General features: G+C 48.3%; 1 protein-coding gene across 2 annotated transcripts in view; it reads left to right on the forward strand.

Annotated features, from left to right (window-relative positions):
- LOC106039279 (uncharacterized) overlaps positions 1-24,113 on the forward strand; it is a 132,208-nt gene that overhangs the window by 49,371 nt on the left and 58,724 nt on the right. Inside the window, exons 5-8 of one of the 2 annotated variants that reach the window (XM_067002787.1) lie at positions 5,093-5,223; positions 6,056-6,146; positions 7,140-7,290; positions 7,909-9,925. In XM_067002787.1, coding sequence (XP_066858888.1) covers positions 5,093-5,223; positions 6,056-6,146; positions 7,140-7,257 — 340 coding nt within the window. In that variant the 3' untranslated portion in view covers positions 7,258-7,290; positions 7,909-9,925. Of the gene's footprint in view, positions 1-5,092; positions 5,224-6,055; positions 6,147-7,139 lie in introns of those variants that run through there. The other variant, XM_067002786.1, reaches the window with a different exon arrangement.

The following is a 24,113-nucleotide window of genomic DNA, read 5'->3' on the forward strand; positions in this document are numbered from 1 at the left end:
CTGCACCAGGAGACACCTCGGGATGCTGCGTGAGGGCAAAGTCACCTGCAGTGAGCCCAGGCATGAGGTTTGATGGGATGTGAATAAAACTGAAGATGTTCATCCTCTGTAACTGAGCCAACGCTGTGGAAGCAGTGGGGTTTATGCTGGTTGGGTCGGGGCTAAGCTATGGAGCGTGGTGCAGGGACCCCAAAGTTAGCATTTGGGGACAGCGTAAGGGCTGGTGCTGCCTTGTGGCCAACAGCCTCATGTCACGCAGCCCGTTCACATGCACCAACCAGCTCGCTGGGGTACGTGGCCACGCTGTGCCTCAGGTGCCATTGCATGGCACAGCCCCCAGCAGCAAGCTTAGCTCTCCGAGCACAATGTGTGGGTACCCAATTTTTGTCTGTAGCACTGTGACTGCCTCTGGAGGAGGACAGAAGGCAGGATTCAGTTGTTAAACACAGGGTTATGTCACAAACATGGTGACTAGTTTTTGTTTGTGATGCCCTGTGCGTGGAATGGCTAACTTTCCCTTTGAAGTAACTCCTCCTCAGCAAACAGCAGCTTGCAGGCCCTGCTCCCTAAGCTAACAGCTGTCTGTGCTGCCTGTAGTCTGCTGCGTGCTTACTGCCGAGTTGGCAGCACCTGTTGGTGAAAAAACCTGCTGGAGATCCAGCACGCTCCTGGTGCTTCAGGAATGGTCTGAGAGTTGTTGTCTCTGCCACCGCTCCTCTGCCATCCTCAGGTACGTGCCGTCCTCCCCTGTGCGCCTTCTCCTGCGTCTCAGCAGCAGCCCCTGCCTGTGGCCGAAAGCCCAGTCGTGCCGAGACACCTCCAGCCCCAGGAGGCGGTCAGGCTGCCCCCCTTAGTTATTCTCACTGCGGCCCTTCAGAGCTGCTCTGCCACTTTCTGACCAGGAGCTCTGCTGTAAATGAGCCCGCATTATTTGCAGCCCCCTCAAGGTCCCAGATAAATGATAGCCATGCCTTACCCTCTGCTCTAATCAGCAGTCACCAAAGGCCATGGCACTGAAATACGCTGAGAGGAAAGTCAAACCTCACGGGGCTGGTTGTTAGGTGTCTGAACCACGAGCGGCAGGGGTGTAAAAGATGTGGCTAACCTGGGGATATTGCAGAGCAGGGCCCGGAGTTTTGATGGTTGTGATACCAGCTTTCAGAGTTGGGGGAGATAGAGGTGACACAGGTATTTTGAAGTTAATATGTGATAATCCTTTAAGACACAAAGGGGACACAGTTCGAGGCTCCTCTGGGATCATCTTTTGCATGCAGGGGGGCTGTGTGGTGAACAAGTCAGAGCATACAGCTGGGGTGGGTTCTCCAGCTTCAGCTCTGCCGGTGGAAAAATGTTTTTCTTGTGCTGCGTAGTGGTGACTGTGGCATTGCTTTCCCTGAGGCTCTTGTGGAGAATTGGGGAATTGCTTCTTTTTTGACCTTAAGATATTTCAGCGTCTTACAGCGTGAATGCGCTCCTCTCACTTTCCCTGGTTTGTGCTCATCATCACCTTGTTTTTCCCCAGCAGGCCTGGTTCACTGTCGTGTGACTTCGGGGCTAAAAGGTAAATTTCAAAAGTATGGGGACTGAGAGCTTGATAAAGCTTTGTGATCCAATCTGTTGGCGAATGTAGCCACAGAGAGAATTCGATTTGCATACATTTCCTACCCTGAATTCCTCCGGTGCTATTAGGAGTCACCATAGCTAACACAATCTCTGAACTGTGGGGCTTATGTGTGTGCAGAAGTACACCTATTTGCCTTCTTGGAAAGAGATTTACTGAAGCGTTTTTCATGTTATTGTCCACCCCTCCACCCCCCTTTCTCCCCATCAGAGGATTTCGTGCCGCCGTAGAGACTCTTTGATCTGAGTTAATTCTTTGATGAAGCTCCACAAGACAATGGAGGAGCTGAGCACGCTCTGGGGAGGATGCTTCCCTCTCAGAAGGAGTGGGACTCTGATAGCTGGGCGAGGTGGTGTGGCCTCAGGGCAAAGAGCCCCTCCGCTGCTATTTCATGGCCGGACACCAAGCTGTGAGTACTGCTCTGGGCAGGGGGAAGACGGGGAAAGAGCCCTTGCCTGAGGGGGCTGGTGGTGTCAGCGTGGCAGGGAAGTGGGGCGTGTGGTTATCTAAGTGACGGTGGGGAGCTGCTGGGGCTGAGAGATGTGGGCTGTGTGTGTGCCGTCCTTGCTGAAAGGGCTTTAGAGATCCTGGTGGTCTGAGGGCCGGGAGGACAGCCCTGCTGTCTCTGGTAGGTTCGGGAGAGACCCCTTCTATTTCAGCCGACCCAGGCACATCTGGAAGTTTCCAAGCTGAACTCTTCTTTTCCCAGGTCTGCGTGCAAGAGCAGGGCACAGGGTGAGAGGGAAGGGCTCTAGGCTTTCACATACAAATCAGAGTGGATGCAGTCATGGATTCGATTCCCGCCACATCAGACTCCTCCTAGCTGATCTTCGCCTTGGTGAAGCTTCCAGGAAACAAAGCTATGTGCCGGCGCGTGAGTCGTGTGTGCTGCGGGATCAGCTCCCGTGGGAAAGTTACCAAGCTGCGTCTTGTTGGCTGTGGTCGTTCCTCCTTCCCCTGCTTGTCTGGCTGCCCCGTTAATTGATTACTCCACTGTTCTGCTGTTGCTTCTGGAGCTGAATGCGTTGAGTTAAACTGCGAGAGCAGAGAAAGGGAACAGTGGTTGTGAGTGCCAGGCTTGCATCTGAAAGATTACGGCACAATCTAATGAGCTCATTAATTTCATTTCATTAACCAAACAGTGCTTGTGGAGAATGGCAAATATTTAAAGAAGCCCAGCAGGGTCAGAAACACATTTAATTAATGTTGTCACATGATACTGAGAACAGGAGGGGGGAATAAATCCTGATGCTATATATTAACATCCATGGTGACTTCTCTTTTACATTTTATGTGCTTCTTGGGTGAAAGTCCTCCCTCTCTTGTCTGGCTCCTATTATGGCAGCGCCTGAGCACCTCCCAGACTTGAATGCATTTCGCCTTCCTCCAGGCTCCCCGTGGGAGTGAGGCAGTGCCGTTATCCCCTGTTTATAGGTAAACACTCAAGGCGAGAGAAGGAGAGATGATTCCCTCACCATTGTGCCAAGGGTCAGTGGCAGACGATCCTGATTTCCTTGCGTTTCCTCTCTTTGGTGGGCCCTGCTCCTCCCTTGGGACTGAGACTCGGATGTTGAACAAGCTCACCACAGAGAAGAGATGACCTCCTGTGCTGGGCTGGTATTGGTACCTTCAGAAACGCACCCTTTGCCTTGCAGAAAAATAACACCCCTAGCTGCATATACCATGGCAGCACTTGAAGCCCCCGTCTAGACAAGGACTTGGTGATGCTGGGTGACTACACTGTGTGATTATCCCAGTAAATTAGTCTGAGCTCATCAGCTTCTTGTTTGTCCAGCTGGGTGCCCTAGATGCCACAGCATGAGCAAAATCTGAAATGCACACAAACAGGGAAGAGAGGGTCAACCCCTTTTTCAAACCCTTCCAAGTCTGGTGCGTTTGGCTTGGCTATTTGTAGAGGCTGGTGTGTGTCACAGCAATGTGGGATCTCATCTGATTCTCCCCCATGTCGGAGGCAGTTTGGACCTGGGGATTTTGTAATGAATGAGCTGTGAAATTATTAATCTCTATTGTTGAGGCAGGCTTTGCTAAAAGCTCGTTTTGTTTTGGGGGAGGCTATATTCCTTTGTAGTTCAGGAGCTGGATCTGCTGCGAGGCATCCAATGGAACTGTGTGTTGCTTTTCCAGTTGTCCTGGTACACTCTGCTTCTTTGTGAAAACTGAGTCCTGATGGATACCCGTAACACACCTGAAGGTCTGGCTTTATCACGGGCAAATCATTTCTGTGGTTTCTGGATCAAGAAAAATCCCAGCTCGAATGATCCCAGAGGGAGTGGAACTGTATTTGTTTTACCCCAAAGTCTCCTGGTGCTCCTGTGTTTGTGTATGTATGACTTTGTGGCACATTAGTATGTTTGTAGCTGTGGTGAGGCACCCTGCTGTTGAGAGGAGGAGAAGGTGGCTCAGATTTAGGGTAAATGGTCACCTGAGTCTGCCTGGAACATTGCTAGGGCCAAGCCTGCAGTACCATGCAAACGGACTTCTCCAAGACACTGCAAAACCAAGTCAGCTTTGCTGCTAATGGCAGGTTTGCAGCATGCTAGGAAGGAGTCCCGGCCTCCTGGGGCAAAGCTGGCGGGGTGGGGGGGGCTGTGCCTGCGCAAACAGGGACTGCTTTTTCCATTGGTATTTTCTTCTTATGGCAAATGTGCTGTACGTGGCAATATTCCTGAACGGTGATTATAGCAGTGTTAAAGAAGTGTCCGCTGTTAATGCGGTATTGATAATGTGAGGGGTTCAGAGGAGCCGTGCCTGCTGGCTGAGCAGGTAGAGAGCCGGGGGGGCGAGGGGGCTGCTGTCATTAATTGCCGCAGCTGGAGGAAGCAACCGGCTGGAAGGCCGAGCATAAATCGTGAAGTGCCTATGAATTAGTCCTCTGGTGACAGCTCTCGGTGTGGTCTGGCACTTCCGCAGGCGCTGCAAGCAGCTGGGGAGTGGCGGGGGGCACCGGGCAGGAGGAGAGGGTCTTCCTTCACCCTGCTCTGTGGCACTTTGCCCATTACCCCGTCACTCACCCCTCAGTTTCTCACGGTGTGATTCTACTTTATTGCAATAAAATGAAGCTGCACTCGGGGCTGGTGAGTTCATCCTCCGTCACGGAGCACTAACTCTGTGCTCTCAGCCAGAGGGAGCCTCGCAGGGCAAAGCCTGCTGCTACTGCTGGGGATGCCCCTGGGGAGAGGGGCCTGGCGCCGAGGGGCCTTGGCACTGCTCTGGAAGCACTCAGTACCCCAGCAGGAGGCTGTGCTGGCAGCAGGAGGGATTTGTCCCCTGCACCAGGGGCTTAGCGGTGCTGGTGACCCGGGTGATGTCCCTGGGGATGCCAAGCGACCTAGCAGAGAGGAGGGCGCAGTGCTCGGAGTTGCATTAAGACTGGATTGTAGGAGAAACATCTGATGTAAGTACCTGCTGGTTGTCTGGTGGTGACCTGAGTGTCCCTTTTTGTTGGCCTAGATGGAAAGTCACTGAAACGAAGCAGTGGGGCCTGTGTCCTTGGCAGGCAGGCGTTGTCCACAGGGAGCCCTGGGGCTTGTGCCGGATGCGTTGGATTAGTGTCCGAGAGGCAGATCGCAATGATTTCCACGGTGAGTTGGTTGGCTTGTCCTTCACGTTTCTGCCATATGGGCCTTGGGCCGGTCCAGCTCCTTCCTTGTGCTTGGGTGGATGGTCCTGGTATCAGCACAGCGTGGGAGGAGGCAAAATCCCTCCTTGCTGTGATGACCTGACTGTGCATCGGGACGAGCAATAGCGCAGCGTGACCTGGGGAGAGGTCCTGCAGGTCCAGCCCAGCCATGGGGCAGGAGAGGTCCTTGTCAGGGCTGAAGCTGTGGCCCAGAGCAGGAGGTGCGAGCAGCGGGAGATCTGGCAGGGCCGAGCCTGGCCTGCGGGCTCTTGCCAAGCACTTGCAGTGCTGAGAGGCTGATAGCATTTCTGTTGTCTCGGTGACATGCACTGCCCTTTCTCAGGAGGCTCCGTTTTTGTCCTCTTGTTCGCCAGCTCCAAAGCCTGTGCGTGGGCTTTCTCTCCCACCCTGCGGAGCGGCCGCCCACAGCATCCTGTTGAACCACTTCTTGTGCATGGGAAAAAGAAAACTGCGTCCTCATGCATGAAATCACAGGGACAAAATCTCTGGTGGCTGAGGAAACAGGTGCGCCTTTAGTCGCTTCTTTGCAGCCACGCTGCCTCCAGGATCGCAGTTTGCTTTATTGCAGTTGCACATATTAAAGCAGCGCTTCCCCGTCGCTTCCCCACTCCCTGAGAGCCAGGTCACACCAGGGATGTGACAGATTGGCTGGTGACCTGGAAGGACATCAAATGGAAGGATTTAGCTTCTGGAGGGGGCTTGTCCAGGGAACTCGTGGGTGGAAAAACAAAAAGCTTTCCAATTCCAATGCTGTCTGTTCTGCTGTTTCTCAGGGGAAGAAACTGGAGTGAAAGGAGCACCCGACAACAAAATGCCCCCTGAACTGCAGACATTTCACACAATTCCCATTCCCGGCCTCTTTGAGTAAGTGTTTGGCCATCTTTGAAGGTGTTTTCTAGTTCACTGGTGTCATCCTTGAATAGATTTTCTGGCCCTACTCTCTGAAATTTGGACCATGACCGGAAAATTGCTTATCCCTTTTACACTCAAGGTGTTTGAATCCCTGTCAATTGACCAGCTTGTGAAAGTGGAACAAACTTTTCTTCTAAACCTTTCCAGCCATACTGCAAAAACAGAATATCTATTATAGGATCAGGAAAACCCAGTGTTGGCAGTAGAAATCTGAAAGGTAGAACATAAAAACAAAATTGTGGGTTTCAACAGAACTTAAAACAATACTGTTACATTTTTTTATTATTATTTCTTTTTAGAGAGATGGAGATTCCTTTTTCACGAGCTAAAAGGCAAAGATTTTTTCCCAGCTCTAGTAGTGGCACCTTCTGCTGTCAGAATTGATAGCTTAGATTCTCAAGATACTTCAGGCTTCAATAGTTATGCTCCCTTAACTGAGGTATTACAGATACTATGGTTTTTTTGGGCACATCCTTTACTTTTTGTTGCTTTCTATGGTTCAATGGTTGCCTCTGTGGGTGAACTTGGAGCATGATCCAGAAGGTAAAACAGAAATCCTTAAAATATATAAATAAATAGAAGAAAGTGAGTCTAAATACAGGTCTGTCAAAATCAGGCTCTTCTCTGCAGCAGCATTAAAGGAGACCAATTGATTGCTGGTGTCTGTGTCCGAAGCGCTGAGCGAGCGAGCCAGGGGGAATATCCTGGTGGCTGTCAGCATCGCACTTGGCAGCCGTGGTGCAGGTGTCCGTCGTGGACCAGGAGACAGATCAATGAGCTGCACATAGGAACTGCACGAGTGAGGTCCTGGCTCTGCTGAACTCTGGGGCAAAAAATCCCACAGGCTTCCACGGATTTCATGCTTGGGGGAAGCAAAGCAAAGAAAAAAAAAAAAGGTACGTACTTTTTCTTAAAGTTTGACCTAAGCATTTATTTATCTTCCAGCTCAAGTTATTGGCTGTCAGCAGTTTTCACGTCTAGAAGATGCCCTGTACCTTCGTTCAGAAAACCCAGCAGCTTTACTCCTTGGAGATGTGCACCCAAAGGCACTAACAGCTTTTGAAAGTCTTGACCTTGCAGGAACCCACGGGATATGGTAACTTTTGTTAGCCTGACTCTGCTTCCCTGCTTCGACTCTCCATTACAGTTCTGCTTAGGCACTCTGGCAGTCATCTGAATTCACGATATGTTGGGTTGTGGCTGAAATATTTTAGTTTCCACTTTTTTTTTTTTCACTGGGGAAGAAAAAAATCTTTCTTATGGAAAAGTTTAGACAAAAAGATATTTTTTGTTAGAAATTCTCAAGGGAAAGGACTAGGAGACAAATCCTGTTTTCTGAATAACTCTTCTTTCAAATACCAAGGCAAAATCTTTTATAAGCCCTTTTAGAGGAGTGATTGTAAACAGAATTGTCCATGAAAATGGAATGCGTCTTGCACATCCTGAAAAGCACTGGGACAGTGTTGTATAGGGGCTGCTACTGCTCCATCTCCTTCTGGTTAAAGTGGAGGCAGCAACATGCTGCATTTAAGCACAGCCTTCAGGCAAGCCTTCCATATTCATAAGAAAATGGCTTTATCAAAAAGGGAGGCATTCTGGGGAAATGTCAATATAAGTATTAGAGTCTCTTTATATTGTCCCCTAAATCGTCAAAGTGAGGTTGTAGGAGATAATGTGCGATTATGCTGTCACTAAAGTTTGTGGATCCATACAGGAGCTTTTGAGAGAAATCCTTCCAGGCACGGAGGGGCCGTGTGCTCCAGTCTTCCTCTTCTCTCTGCTGCGCTTCAAAATGGGCTGAAAACTGCGTTTGACTGCATGTGGGAGACTGGTATTTGAGAGCGAGGTGTTCCCGCTGTCCTCTTCGGTGATGACAGTGCGAGTGGCACTGGGATTAGGGGATTCCAGAGGACCAGTGGTGGCTGCAGACCAGGAGGTGCTGATATCTCATGTGCCCACCTTCAGGAATGTCCTCGAGTCTTGGGTTTCCCAGCAGTCCCAGCCTCCCATGCCATCCTAAGGACACAGTAACAGAGCTCCTGCTCCCTTAGCTGATGTGTGCTGTCTTTGCATGGACAGAAAGCTGGGCATCCCATCTTGCTGGCTCCTCCTTGCACAGGGGCCAGATCTGGGAGACCTCAGAGGGGAAAGGCTTGGGAAGAGGAGCTTCAGAACTCAGGAAGAAGGGATAAAATCACCCTGGAACAAAGATTTTGGGCACCTTGATGTATTTCTGATGGAAGTCTTTCTCTCATCACATGCTGCGTTCCTCGTTTTAAGTTTCCGACAGGTTCTGTGGAGTGTTACCCCTGCTGGGTGGAGAAACCAAAGGCACAAGGCAGAATTTTGGCTGCAGTGACTCACCGGCTCCCAGAGGCAATTCTCTGAGCGGTGAGATGGGGCCATGCCTACCCTGCCTGCCAGCACCTCACAGCAGGACAGCACCGCATGCTCGGGGAGGGGAGGTAAGGCTGGTACCTTGTGCTGTGGAGTGTTACAGCCCCGGGGACAGGCTCCTCTCACCTCTCCTTTCTGCAAGTGATGTCTCCATTTAGTGATAAATTTTATTTTTCATTGTATTTATTATTCATTTCCCCCATTTTAATATTTAAACACGCGCAATCTTTAAATCACGTATCCTGTAATGACAGGAGCTAGGAAAGCTGGAGCGCTTGAGGCAGCGTTGATGCAGCACAAACATAGCCAGAGGGTGTGGGAGAGCACTTGAGGGATTGGGTTTAACTGCCCTGTTGCTGCTGGCTTGGGCTAACCTCTTCTTTGTTACTTGGATAAGCCAGAGTCTGTCCTGATGAGTATTCCCTGGGCCTGGTTCCAGCAGAGCCCTGGAGGGTGCTGAGGGCATGGTGCAGCCAGCAGGGCAGCGTTTGGTTTGGTTTATGTCCGCGTGGAATTGCACAAGGCATCGCTTGCTGCAGCAAGGACCTGGTTTTGCTTACCCAGGAGGTCTCTCCCACCTCTTCATTTCCCCCCTCTGAGAAGGAAAAATCCATTTATGCTTGACAGGCCCATTTGTACAGCAGCATGGAGCCTGGCTAATGCGTAGTGGGGATCGTTCAGGTCTGAGATGATGTGTCTCCAGGGCTGTGCAGTACCCCAGGGCCTGGGAGACTTTGCATCAAGGAGCTCATCTACCTTGTGCGGGGCTTGAAAGCTCCTGGCTGGCGTGCTGGGGTTGTGTTGAAATGTCCTGTGTGTGGGGTGATCTGCTCATGAACCTGGTGCACGGGACAAAGGCTGCAGGCGCTGTCTCCTGGTAGCCAAGATGAAGCTGCTGTGCCTGAGCGAGAGAAAGCCAAAGAGCCCAGAGGAGCAGTGGGTAAGAAAAGCCTTCTGCTGCCAAGTGGAGGAGTTTTATTGCACGTCTTAACGGTATTTACTGTGTTTTCCTAGAGCCCCAGAGCCAGATTTCATGCAGTTCAGCTGTCACTAAAAAGCAAATGTACATTTCTAGCCCTCCTGGCCTTGTTGACGTGCTGGAAAATACGATTCCTGCATGTGGAAAAGCCAGCAGGCAAATACCTGCTCCCTGAAGCATACTGTCCTCAGATCCCATAGCAAAGCCTCGCAGGTTGGGAGGCACGCTGCCGTACGCTTGGGTTCATCAATACTGAACATCTGTCCAAATTCTCCCTGGCTTGTTCAGGCTGTCTCCAAGACCCACAAGGCCTGGCCTGAAAATGTATTATTCAATAAAATTGATCTGGGTGGTAGTGAGCTGTTTTATTTAATTGCTCTCTCTTTGTTTCCGTGGGCGTTTTCATTCGTTCTTTGAAATGCAAGTCTGTCCTTGCCGGTTTAACCTTACAGAGAGGAACCCAGGGGGATTCTCCATGCCGGCACGCCAGGACGTGGCCGGGGAGCGTGGTGGGGGCTGCGTGTTGGGGACGGGTTGTGCCCCGCAGCCCTCCCAGCATCTCGGGACCCAGCATCACGGGCTGCTGCTGGCTTGCAGGGCCTGGAGGAGGTCGGGGAGCAGGGGCTGGCCAGGGCAGGCAGCGTGAGCGTAGGCGGGCAACTCAGCTGAGAAAAGCATCTGCTTTCCCTGCTGCCTCTTCTGTTGTTCCTTCCCCCCCCCCCCCCTCCCCATTCTCATTAAGATAATTAAATCAGAGGTTATGATCACGGGTGGGGGAAGGAGAAGTGTCAGACTGCCCTCCCTGGGTGGGGTCCCTGTACCTTCCTTCCTCCCACAGTGCCACCTTTGAACAGGCGTCCGGTCTTCCCCCCCCCCCCCCTTTTTTTTTCCTTTATTTATGAATAAATAACTGCCTCTGCACGGAATAAATCAAAAGTCTCTCACTGCACTGATGCTTTCCGCGAGCTGGTTCCTCTCCCTTTATCCAGCTCCGGGTGACGCCTGGCAGAGCCCGTGGCCGCTGCGTGCTCCCTGCCGCTCGCCCTTGTCCTCCCGGCCCCGTGTCCCCTGCGGCGGGTGCTGCCCCCGGCCACACAAGTGGAGGGTTTCCGAGGCTGAGCAGCAGTTCCCGAGGCGAGGCGGGTGGTGGAAGCAGCACAGAGGAGCTGTTTGTTGTTCCTTACGGAGCTGGTCACTTGGCGCCTTTTGGGGAATTTGCTCCGGGATGGTTTTGTGTTTTCCTTGCGGTGCGTGGAGCAGGTTGAAATGCGTGGGGTGCACAAAGTGGGACCGTGGTGGGGGGGAAGCTTTGTAGCATGTGGTGGGGCTTCAGGAAAAGCAGGTGTAGATGGGTTGTGAAGATGTCAACACGCTCCATCCTTGTTCCCAAAAGCTAGCAGGTATTTGCAGGAAAAGATTCCCTGCTATTTTGTATCAGTTAAAAATAAAATTAGATAAAATAAGAGCTGTTGTGCTGGGCACTCGCTAGTATGAGGAAGCTTTTGTCGATGTAAACATGTTTTCTGACAGCACTTGTGCAAACAGTGAGGAGCAAAACTTCTTTCTGACCTGTGTCTGCACGGAGGCGAGCGGGTGGGTGTGAGGATGGCAGGAACGGACCAGCACAGCGTGGAGCCAGCTGGGGACTGTGTTTCTCAGCCTGTCTGTTGGTCTGGATCTTGCTTTGGGCAGAGCTTTTCGGTGCCCTGTGTCCCCAGCACCACCTGCCCTGCAAAACGCTGAGCAGGCTTCTCCCAAGGCCCAGCACCAGCGCCTCTCCTTTGTACGTTTGAATTTTTCACCGCAGGGGACTGGTGCCAGGGTGTCCCTTAGGCAGCAGAGGTTTTATGGTGGAGGGATTTTGTGTCTTGTAGCCTTCCTTCTGGCCACCTCTTCCTTCGGTCCATGGTATTGCATAGGACCAATAAGTAACACTGAGAGACCCAGGAGCTGAGAGGGGGCTGCTCGGCTCCAGCATGCTGCGTGAGGCCACCTCGTGCCAAGCCAGGTGTGTGGTGCTGGCTGCCCTTCCCGGGGCAGCATCCCAAAAGGGCTAGCCATCAGCCAGCAGCTGCTAAATGAAGTGTAGGTGCATAAACCTCTGCGTTCGTGGGTACTCAGCAGCCGACCCCGACAAGGAACAGGTCTCTCTGAAACCTGGGCAAGCTCCTAAAGCTGTCACGCAGCCTCCTGCCAGGCTGGAGCATCCGGCTGTGGATTATGTGGAGCTTGAGTCATCAGTGGCTTGTGGGTCAAGCCAAATCTGGGCCTTGGCATTCTACCCTGTTGCATGTTTCCACGGGGTGGTGGTGGTGGTGTGAGATTCTTGTCTCAAATCTCTATTTTGCTCAAGGGCTTTGCATCTAATTTTGCAGTTCTGTGTAAACTCTGATATCACATGATGGGTTCTCAGGGAGTTGCATCTAAATCTAGAAACAATCTGGTTTTTGTGTTTTTTTTTTTTAAACACTGCTCCAATCAATTTTGGGTTAAGTTCTTTGCTGTGTTAGTCTTCAGCTTCAGGAAGCATGACAAACATATGATGTCATCAGTTGTGTACTATCACATGCTTCTAAAATGCCGTCAGACTTGCTAAATATTCAGTGTATATTTTCTGTCTCAGCAGACTGTGTTGGCTGAAACTGCTTATGCAAATGAAAAGCTGTACCTCTTCAATAGGTTATTATGAGCTGATCCTGAATAATTGGTGTTGAACTGAGCAGTAGGTGGGAGAAGTCAGCAGAGGCAATAATTAATCAAGTGGCTTCATGTCTAGCCTGGATGCGGATCCTAGAAAACCTTCTCTGAAGACAGGACGGGCTCCTTGGAGCCTTGTGTTCGTGCCTAACCATTGCAAACTCCTTGCAATAACATCTCTCCCATGTGCAGCTCGAGTTCTGTGAAAAATTCGTTTAGGTTTTGCCCAGCGACTCCCAAGGGAAGCCTGTCAAAAAGTCTTTCTGCTCTGAGCCTCTTAGCATGTATTTCTAAATTCCAGCTTATATTAATTCACAGCTGCTTTGTTCCCATTTGTTCTTCGACTGAAATGGCTTTTTTTCACCCTTGTTTCCTCTCTGCCTTTTTTCTTTCCAGTTCTCCATATATTTCTAGACCACAGCCATGTTTCTTCTCGGCTTTTGTTTTGCTAGACTAAGTGAGCGGAGCTCTTTTCATCTCCTCTCAAAAGGCAAAGCTCTCTGTTTCCTGTATTACCCTTTATTTTGCAGCTCTTTCCAATCTGAATTGGACCCAGCCGCCTAAATCACAGCTCTGAAAGACAACAGGGCCCTTTCCATTGAGCCTGAGCAAGTGAGAGCTAGGAGCCCACTTTCTGGCCATGAAGAACAAGCCCCAGAGGGAGGTAGCAGCACTAGCAAAAAAAAAAAAAAAAAAAAAAACAAAAGCAAGGAGTTCACACTCAGGCAAGTTCACTGCTAAAGGAAGAATTTTTCCTGTTGTAAAACAAGGTCTATGCAAAAAAACGTGGAATTGATTTATCTTGGTGGCCTGTTAAGAGTTAATCGATAAAATAACAGTTGCTACCTTATTACGAGAAACTAGCTGATTAGAAACTTGATTAATGGGATGATTTTTCATCACTATAATTAAAGCACTGCATGGCTTCTCTTATAATTGATATTTAATGTTTACAGGGAAGGCTGGTTGCCTATAAGAAACAGATTCTTTTTTTTTTTCTCCAGTTGTTCACCTGTGGGTCAGGCAGAGGAGGCCCACTGGCTCCTCTAGCAGTAGGGAAGAAGGGAGAAGAAGATGGGGTGCAGTTGGTCAGGATCAAAAAGCAGCCTTTCCATTGCTAGAGAAATGGAAGATCAATGTTTCATAGGCTAAGATACAGCTGGATTACAGTCTATAAGCAGGAGAGAGTTGTTGTCTTGTTTTTTTGTTTGTTTGTTTTTCTGACAGCAGAGGTCTTGGTATTCCAAGTTGCAAAGACCCAATAGAAAATCCAAACCAGAAATAAGATCCCCCCTTTTACCAGAAGATACAAGAAGGGCTCTGCCTGCTCAAGCCAGGGAGTCATCCATCCAATATCATCTCTTGGACACCAGAAAGCAGTACACGTTAGCAGATAGTGAAAAGTTAGAGAAAACATGGTTAAAGGGCTGTGGTGCTTCTCCTCGTGTCCTGTTCCAGCTCCGGCATCAATGTCAGAGAGGCTTCCTCAGCCAGAGGTGGTACCTCTGCGTTTAATTGTCCTGGAGGAACTTTTTCGTTGACTTTGTCCACAAAATTTTGGGCCACCTCCCAAGAGAGCCAGTGGAATCTGCCACATTGGATGCTTTTTCTGAAAAATCTGCTCCAGTCCCTCCAGCCTGTGTTCCCTGGGCATCAGTCCGTAATGTCAGTCATCTTCCCTGGCCTTGACGTCTGTTAACTCTTCAGCTAAAACTAACGCATTAGATTGCAAAGATGCAAGTCCTTCTGCCTAGCAGATCCTTCAGCAGTGCTCATGCCCAGTGTAATAAAGGCCTGACCCAAAGCCTGTCAGATTCTGTGCCAAGTTTAGCTGCTTTGGGGCAGGCCTGCAGGACGTAGATGTATGATGGAGATACAGAGCTATGCCAAGTGTTTGCATACAAGTGTTTAGACCATAGTTCATACTATGTTACCTGATCTAAATTAGATTACTGGGACATACTATATGCATTTTCTCCACTGAAGAGTGGCTGTTAAGTCCTAACCACCGCATTCTGTCTCCTTTAATTACCAGCATTCATCCATTTTTTTGCCTCTAACAGAAGACTGCAGCCCTCACTACAGAGAAACTGTCAGTGATCGTGCCAGTGTATGAGCATGAGGCTTGCTCCTGTGTAACACCAAGTCTCCAAGTCTCCGCGCATCCCAGGTCCTCTCTTTGTGTCGGCCAGCACGGGTGGCAGCTGTGATGGCAGATTGGGGATGGGCCAAGGTTAAGCAGCGAGGCTGCCGGCACCGTTCCAGCTCTCAGTCTGGCATCCTTCGTGCGGGGAGGTCGCGCTCGCTCCTGTCCCCTGTTGAGTGCTGGGCTCCTCTCTTCCGCATCAATCCGTCCGTCGCTGTCAGGATGGCGGCTTGCTTGGGGTGGGTATGTATGCAATGAACGTCACACCACCCCGAGCGAATCTGCAAATCTAATAATCAAAACCATTACTGATGCATTATTAAAATTGTTTTGTTTTTCTTTCCTGCAAGCAAGAACTGGAGTATTTGGAGGTGGGTAGATAGTGCTAAATTGTGTTTATTGCACGTCTGTTGAATATATAACACGTCTGTGCGACCTCCCTGAAGAGTTATACAAGCCTTTGCACAACATAATAATTCTTAAACACTTAGAAATGCATACAAATACCCTGGTGCGACGACAGGAATCTTAGACCTCACATGCTGGGTGACGGATGCTGCTGGGGGGGCCACAGCTGCCCAGATCCACAGAAGACCTCTCTTGCTGTCCAGGAGCAAATTGTTAATGCATTCTCCAGGAGCGACAGAAGAATCAGCGGTAGGTTTTAAAGCCGATAGCCCCGATTGCTTTTGAGAGAGATGCTCTGGAAACTCTTGATGGCACCAGCAAGTCTGCAGACTTTTACCTTGTAATCAGCCAAACAGTAAGAAATCTTCATCATAGAAAGTTTTCTTGTCAGTTTTATTTTGAAAGTAACGTAATGGAATGTGTGGGCTATGCCAGATCTGATTTGTTAGGATTCCATTAAAAATTCATTTTTTAAAGCTGAGAGCGCATACAAATTTTTATTTTTTAACTTTAAAACACAAATGCTTTTACTCTGGCTTCAGATGACATTTTTTCTTTAAACAAATTAACTGAACCCCACCAAACAACATTTTATCCTGAAGTATTGGCTCAGAGTGCTGACTTTTTATTTTGGTGGAAAATGTTACATTGTCTCACTGCGAGTTAGGATGGCAGGATTTTTCAGGGTTGTGATGATTGATCCAGATTCAGAAAGGAGGCTAAATCCAACACGTGTGTTTCTGGGAAGGGATGGAGCCTGGGGCAGAATTCTCTTCTCTCAATAGCTCCTGCAACTCTTTTCATGGGCAAACTGGGGTGCGAAGCTTTACTATACTGTAATTGTATATAGCATGCACTTAACCCTGATGTTAAACTGTGTTAAACCCCAGGGAGAGTTAGACTCCTTGGACTCCTTGGACCGAAATCAGTAGGAATTAGTGATACAACTTGAGTCGTGGCAAATTGAGTTTGCATATACCTGCGGTTGTTTGGTTACGTTCATCATCTCTCCCTGGCTGGCAGCTCGTGTTTACTGAAGTTGGCTAACTGAGAGTCCACTTCCATATCATGGAGTTTGCTCCTTGGCTAATCTTATTTGGATAGCTGGCAGATAGATATGCTGCAGGCTGTCATTGCCTCTGTTTGCTTTGCTAATATCAGAACAGTTTCAATATTACTTGCTCTGGAATGTGTGTTTTGACAAGATCAGAGTGCAGCTTGCTGTTGAAATGGGTCAGATTCCCACATCTCCCAAAGTTTGGCTTGGGAAGGCTGTTTCACAAAAGAAGAACTTGGCTGAAATAGCCATGAATATAAACCCAGTTGTGTATATATGTGTCGCCTGTAAAACAAGCCACCAGCATGTATTGCCACGTATAGTGGGTACAGATCTCTCTCCTGGAGTGTTGGCTGGTGTCTACCTGCCAGAGCTCTGACTGGAGAAGCCCATGCAATGGAAAACTTTACTGGTCCGAGCCTTCTGCCAACTATCAAGTAATTAGTGATGAGGAACAGGTTTGGAAGTCTCCCTGAAATACTTACCATGGGCTTGTGTCTCCCACAGAAACCCGGGATGCTGCAGGTGGACTGTATCTCAGCAGAATTTTGGTGAGTAGGCTAAAGTGGTTGTCTAGGCTCCTGGTTGCCATATTTACTGATGTGGTCTCCTTGAGAATGTGCTTGCTGCTGGGAGAAAGGGAGTTGTTAAAGTCCTCTGAGGGAGAGCAGAGAAACCAGAAAGCTTAGAAGGCTTGTACAAAACAGGACTTGGAGTCTGTCTCCAAGATGTGGTTTATGGCTCTTGCAATGAGCTTCCCTGTGGCTGTTGCTTACCTTGACCATATTTGCCTAGCATTTCCCCCTCATTTTTGGGTTCAGCGTATGGACGTGAGCGTCCGTAAGTTGGAGAGCATTCTGACTTGGCTGGGAGGGCTCGTGCAGGTACTTGCATTACTGCGTAAAACAAATTACCACGAAGCACTCAGTGCATCCCCTCGTATTTCCATGGCAAACGGGAGGTTTTTCAGCATCGTAGGATTGCCCATGGTTGTGGCCGAACTGCTCCTGTGTGCCTGTAGTCCAGGAAAGCGTGTGTGCATTAACAGTGAGAGCAGTTTGTGGGGCCAGCTCGGAACGGCTCGGGCACGCGTTCAGTTGTCCTTCCAGGAGCTGTGACAGGCAGAGGAGCGTGGTGGGGACAGGACACCCTGCGGCAGCCTGCCTGGCTCTGCCGTTCCAGCACAGCCGCGTTCTCCCTCTTTGGCAGTGCGAGAGAAATTTCTGGCTGATCACAAAGGGGCGGGAGGGAAGAATAAATTAATTAAAAACATTTAGGAAAAAAAAAAGTCCAGCTACTTTTCATTTTCCAAAGTACCCATTTTCTTAACTATTCCTCCAAATTATCATCTCATTAGATTTATTCTGTTTCCTTGATGTTGTTGTTATTCTGTTTATCCCACGTCACTCAGCAAATGTCTCCCGTCTCCTTCCAGCCAACTTGCACAATACATTACAATTACATAATTATGCCATTGTAATCAAATAATTAAGTTGCACATTAAACACGCATTAGAGCTCACAAAGGAAGGAGCTTCAGACATGGGCATGGAATAGAAGGGAGTGAGCCAGTCAGTGTTGGCACTAATTGTATCTTGCTTTTAATGACTCAAGGACTCCCGTTTTTTGGTCTCAGGTGGAAAAATGGGAGTGTGTAGAGGCTGCTGAGTTTTAAATAAGCAAGCAGGTTTAGTGAGCAGACTCCCCTGTGGAGAGAAACAAGGCTCAGTGACCAAACACACACAGAAAGAAAAAGGGAATAATTGTGAAGCCTACTGCTTTCAGGTGTATTGAAATCTGCTTTAATTGAGGCTCCGAATCAGCTCTCCCAGGAGAGAAAGAAAACCTGTCTGTTGCTGTCATGGGACACAGCCAGTCTAGCAGGAGAAGGACGTGGTTTCTTTGGGATGTGGTTATTTTAGCAGTGGTAGGGGAAGAGTGAATGAGTCTGTGGGTAAGTTGTGTGTGGTTTTTTCCCTTTTTGTGTTCATTGATTTGGGTAAAATAATGCCAAGCAGATCCAGAGCTGTTGTTTGGCCTCATCCTTACTCATTTGCTCACCACAGAGACACAAGGGAGGGAGTGTTTGGGATTTGCTGTTTGGTGTAGGTCCTAGAGGCAAAACTGTGGGGTCACTGCTCTTCATTCAGACCCTGTAGGCTGAGCGCTGGGAGAAAAGATGGCCCCGGTCTAGTCATGCCACAACCGAAAAGGTGCAGTCTGCTCTTTGAAACAGTTTGGGGTCATCCTTTTGAAGGCTCTTGTGTGAGTTTGGGGCAGTAAAACTCCCCTGAATCCTGTCTCACAGGTGATGCCTACCAAAGCCGGGGAGTGAGCAGCACAGGATGCTGAGGTGACATGGCTGCTGCTCACCAGGGTTCAGAGGTGGGTTGGAGAACAATGTGAAGTCTTTGCCTACATCTCTACACCTGTGGTTCTGGGCTAGGGATATTAGAGGTCAAATTCAAATAGAAATTGCAGACATGGGGGAAGGAACCTCTGGAGAATGACAGCAAGCGTGTGGCCAGTTTGATACACAGAGGTGAAAGGGTTTATCTGGTAGGCGTTTGCAAGTAGGCTCACGGTCCTCTCCTAAAACCTTCTGTTAATAAGTCTCTAAGATATATTTGTAATGATATATTTCAACTTGTTGTTAAAAGCCTTAAAATTAGCCAAGGTTTTTGCTCTGTAAGTACATGTGGGTGTGTGGTGGAAGGTAAGATCTCTGCGTGAATAAGCAATAGAGGGAGAAAAAGCGTTTATAAATCAGGAAGCAGTGAGTTGCAGCAGCCTGCAAGGCTCCCTGCTTCTCAGTGACCCAAAGGACAGCGTGCCAGCTGTGTCCTCTTGGGAAGTCAAAGAGGCTGAATGCTGCAGAAGCCAGCTGAGAAGTGAGAAGCAGTGAAGTACTCTTCAGAGGTCCACTGTGCTTGCCAATGGTCTGGTACCATGCTCACCACACTGCAGTAGCTGTTCGGGTGCTGGGAGACATGCAGAGCTCTTCTGGGTTTCTCGCTGTGCCACAGCTGACTTACACACCTATTCTAGAGAATCGGACTGCACTGTGGTCCCTCTTCCAGTTCAGAGGTGCCCATGTGGCATCAGATAAGCCATGCCTATCCCAGGCAGCCTCTTCCCTCAGGGAGGAGAAAGGTTGCAGCAGGATCTCTGCTCCATGGGTCTTGAAGTAGAGAAGGAGACATGGTGGCAAAAACAGAGAATTTCAGACTCCACCCAGCCACAACTTAGCACCATGTTTTTCCCTAAATCTCGAGGAAAAGAATGTGATTCAAAACAATTTTCACAAATCTCAACTTTAAGCACAAATACACACGCTTAAGTAAAAGATTGTTGAGCTTTAGATAAGAGCTCTTTGCTCTATTAAATCTGATTTACTGGGTTCCTGTACCACGTACAGACTTGACAAAATGCAAATTGTGCAGATTAGATAAGATGGTGTTTAAAAGGGGGGGAAAAAAAGTCTGGCTATTGAAAGAAGATGTGATTCGATTAGCAGAACCAAGGCTGTAAGTGGAGATCGAATGGGCTATAAACAATTTAAGGCTTGGGAGGAGGCCAGCGCTGGCTGGGTATTCATTTATGGTACAATGTGCTGGCTCTCTAATCCACTAGGAGAAAGCAAGCCAGAATGGGAAAAAATTTCTGGGTAGAGTGATCTTTCACATTGAGAGCCCATCATGTCACCTTCAAAGATTTCTGAGCATGTCCATCTAATATTGTATACGTACTTAAAATCCTAGAGCTGTATATTTCTTCAGCCCTTCTATACCTATTGGCCCTGTGTGTGTATCTGTCTTGCTTAAATCTTGTTCTTTCTATTGCACGCACATCTAGATGAACCGTTGGAGATACCTGGGTGAACTATCAGTGTGCCTCACAGTGTTATGGTTTAAGTATGGCTTTAAAAACAATGCTTCCATTAACTGCTTGCTTATTTCATTGACCTGCTCCTGGAATGCTATTTTGCACGCAGTGACAGAGTTTACTTTAAAAAAATAAAAATAAAAATTGAGAATGTGCTACTTGAGATTTTTTTCTGGGTGCACGAATACACTGCATTGCTCCTTTGAGCTTCCTGTGCTGCTGACCGGAGAGGCATGCTAGGGGCTCTTACGAGAATTAATATTTTCTTACAGCTCTGTTTCTGGGAATTGACTGTTTATATAGCTTGTGCTAAAGGAAAAAAGGCTGCTGAGAAAAAAGCCTGGGAGGTGAAAGTTGGATGTACTCTGAGGCTGGGAAATTAGGCCAACACCCCACCCCCAGGCTTTTGGGATGCTAAGCAGTGGGACTGGATTCCCCCCCCCCACCCCGAGTGACTCACCTTGAGGAATAAATACTGATATTGTCTGTAGGACCCTCATGCTGAATATCACTTATGTTGTTCCTCCTTTCCTCTATTTTCCGGACAAACAAGCAAGCAAAAAAGGGGTTTACACATGGCTCTTTTGAAGGTTAGATTTGACATGAGCTGGTCAGTAATATTTTTTTTCAGAAGTTTTCCTTTGGAAAATTTCTTTTGGAATGGAAATGTGTCTAAAATTTTGTTGTGAAGGGAACATTCTGACAATATTGAAATACCCTCTTTTGATATTTTTCAGAGTGGAATATGTTATGTGTATCCTTTCATAGTGACTGCCTTTTAAAATGTTTTAATTGTGTTGAAGTCAAAAGGAATGCTGTTTCCCAAGGCACTTTATTACGGGGAAAGTTTTGGGTTTTGTTTAACAGCACCTACAAATTTGAAATACCAAAATCCTTTGCAGAGCAGAATTTCTGGTTGCTTGAATGCTTTTGATCCACTCTGTAAATCTGTCTGGACAGACATTTTTCTCCCCTGTTCTTTATTTTCCACCCTGATTTCTAACCTGTCTTCTAATTTGTTTTATGTTCCTGGCCTTCCCTGGTGATGGCAACACCTCCTAATATAGCTTGGTCTGCCAATTCTATTATTTGCTCTTTACTTCTTTTTCCAGCTCGTTAATGTAGAGGTGACAAAAGATGGGTCTAACAGTGATCTCTGCCGAACCCCACCAGGTACATCTCCCCATCTTGACAAGTTGCTGTTTATCATTTTGCTTGGTTTATGGTTCTTTACCCACTTTCTGAAGCACACAACATCTCTCATGTCCTAGCAGATTTGAATGGCTTCTCGGAGTGATCTTTCATGGGTTGCTGGATCAAATGTCTTTCTAAAGTTGAAATACAGTTTTCTTCTCTGGCTCTGGGATGGAGAGGCGAGATGTTGACTGGGTAGGGGCTGAAAAATCAGTGGTGTTATTTAAAGTAGCCTAAGTATTGATAGGGGTAAGAAGTGCTTGTCCACAATGTCCAGATAGCAGGGGACGGACCATCCAGGTGGAGTGGTAGTGATAGACATGAGGCACAATGTGGAGGAGTTGAAGGCCTTTGAGAAAACAAATCGAGGAGGTGAGGTTATAACACAGTGCTACCCACCCATCATATCCCAACTGAGAGCTTCCTTTCGTGAGGGAACTGGTCTCTGGCCACCTCACTCCTTGATAGGCCCTTTCAGGGTGTGGTTGCCATCAGTGGGGCGAGAGAAAGGCAATAAATCCCATACGACAGGTTTCAACAAGAAGTGCGCATTGACTTTCCGTGACTTTCCTCCCCTCCCTTGCCTGGGACAAGGCTTGGGCACTGCGAGGAGGTCTTGGCCTGGCCCTCCTCAGACCCGTCGGGATATCCCCGCCTGACTGTGCTCCAGAACGGCCTCTGCTCATAGGCTGGCACAGCCAGGACTTACCTTATGGCATCTGATTATTTTTCCCTCCTCCCTAATTGGTTCCGTTAATTTATTGCGGACAGGAGCTTGCTCTGCCAAGTACTAATTGCAAAGGTTATTGTTCCTGCCCTTTTTAAAGCGCAGCAGGAAAACCTACAGTTCCATCACATGAAAAACGAGACAAAAAAGGCAAAAAGTTTTTGGACTGGATGTAACTCCCCCCCACCCCACCCCCCAGCATGTGCTGCTGGGCCACTGCCTTCCAGTCACAGAAGGAAGCCTCCTGTCTCTGGGACACAGGCTTGGGGTCGTCACCCTTGTCCCTGCTGTAAAGCCCCATCAGCTTGAAACATGCCCTTGAGCAGAGGTATCCTTCATCCTCAGAGCTGTTCAGCTCTGGATTTCGGAGGCAGGATGGGTGCATTTGAAAGCTGGCCGCTGGTGAAGTGGTGCGGTGGCTGATGTGGCTGTCCTTCCTGTCCCTGTGCACACTGCAGCCTCTGGCCAAGGAACAAGCCTGGGCTCACACAGGGTGGTGGCAGCCTGTCCTCAGCTGCTGTTCGGCGTGCCGTCTGACATTGCCTTCTCTGCTCTGTTAATGATGCTCGCTTTGTTCTTAGGCTGGCTGAGATGGCTGTAGTCCATCCCTTTCCTGGCGAAGGGAACTAGACGTGCTTTGCCCCATGGAGCTGCTCAGGAAGAGTTTTCCTCTTTTCCTGGCTGGAGAAGCTGGGTGCTTTGGGTGAAGTGGGATTTTTGCAAAGCCAGGCTCTTGCCTAGCACGTGAGAGGAGGAACAGTTACTTCTTGGCTGGCTTTTTTGGAGCCGCCGTTTGCTGACAGACCCACAGCATCTGCCTGGATTAACCTGGATTTTATCGTCGGCAGAAGCCATCTAGCCCAAGTGCCCAGCCTTGCAATTCTCTTGTATTTTGAAGGTGACAGTCCCCTTAGGAAAAGCCTGGATTCCTTCTAGGGCATTGCTATGTTACTCTAAAATGTGGCTTGGTTCTCCACATTGACAAACCTGGCGTTGCAGCCCTCAAGGCTGCAGCTGAGTTCTAACCTTTGCTTGACAGTAGGTGTTCACACCATGCACGAGAGTGTGCTTCGCTCGTGTTTTGTGTGGTATCTGTCCCTTGTGGCTCTGTATTTGCTATCCCAGGCTTTGTTCCCACTGCAGTATTTACTCTGGCTTGTTTCCTGTTTATCACATATCATGGCTGGAGTTTGTTTTTGTTCGGCAGCTCAGAAGCCTTTGGAAATGAGTGTTTATAAACAGAGGGATGTTTGGGACCACAGTTACATCCACAGTAAATCAGCAAACTGCAGCGTTGTTTTATACTGATTATGAATATGACTTTGTACTGTTTCTTTTCTACTCCACCCTCTGGCACAATATCCTTCTCATTCAGTGTTTTCTCTTTTTTAACACTCAACCCCCTTACTGGGCAGATATGTACCAGAGTATGTACTGGAGTACCAGATAAATGAAACGTACGGGCAGTACTTAGTTTCCTCTGGGTGGCAAGTCTGGGTGGCATCTGTGGGCAGTACTTTCATGCGAAGGAAGCACAGTTAAAATCTAGATTCTAAGGGAAGAGGAGTGTATATCATATTTAAAAGAGCTTTTGAGCTTACCATATGAAGGAGAGTTATGTTTTATATTGTAATTTTAATAGTTGAGAAGCTGTATCTCATAGTGCTTTACGAAGCAATGAGGTAGATAGTGATAGTTCAAGCAATGTGTAGGAAAATGTGCCAGCCATATGTGTAGCCATATCTCACATGCAGCCTTGGAAATCATTTATTTTTATTGAAGGGATGAATTTGCCAGAATGTCAATGCTGTCTTCTGCACTTTTGAAGAAGTGCCATGCTCTCTTTAATCTACAAAGGCTGGAGACGGGAGGGGAGCAAGCATTGCCTCACCAGGTATCTCCTTCTTTTTCCAAAATGTTCCTCCATGTTGGTGAACAGGGACCAGGCTCAGCTTCAGCACATGGCCTTTCTGCTGTTCAATGAAGATTCCCTTTTTTCCTGTCAGGCTTCTTTCTTTCTGTCCATCCTTCCTTCCATCTGACCTTCTGCTGAGCAATCCTTCCATCCTTCCTCGCAAACTTGCATATCTGTTTTCCTCTTCTTCCCAAATCTTGGCTACATTTCATTGCATCCTGTGATGTGTGCTCTCACAAGGCTTAATAACACCTGGCCAGGACAAAAGTTTGACCACGTGCAGCTGCCTGTGAGAGCCAAAGGGTGCAGCAATTTCACCATGTTGGCCAGAAGACACACATCCACGTGTAGATCTTCCAGGTGTCCCAGGACTTGTCCTAGGACTCTTAATATATTTGCCAAAAGCCAATTGTAAAAGAAAGACAGCTCCATGTGGTGCATTAAATGTTTCATTTTATGTGCCTCAAATTGAGCAAAAAAGTTGGAAGTCAAAAATTCTATCACAAAGAAATCTT

The sequence above is a fragment of the Anser cygnoides genome, chromosome 9, assembly GCF_040182565.1.
Source record: "Anser cygnoides isolate HZ-2024a breed goose chromosome 9, Taihu_goose_T2T_genome, whole genome shotgun sequence".
Lineage (NCBI taxonomy): Eukaryota > Metazoa > Chordata > Aves > Anseriformes > Anatidae > Anser > Anser cygnoides.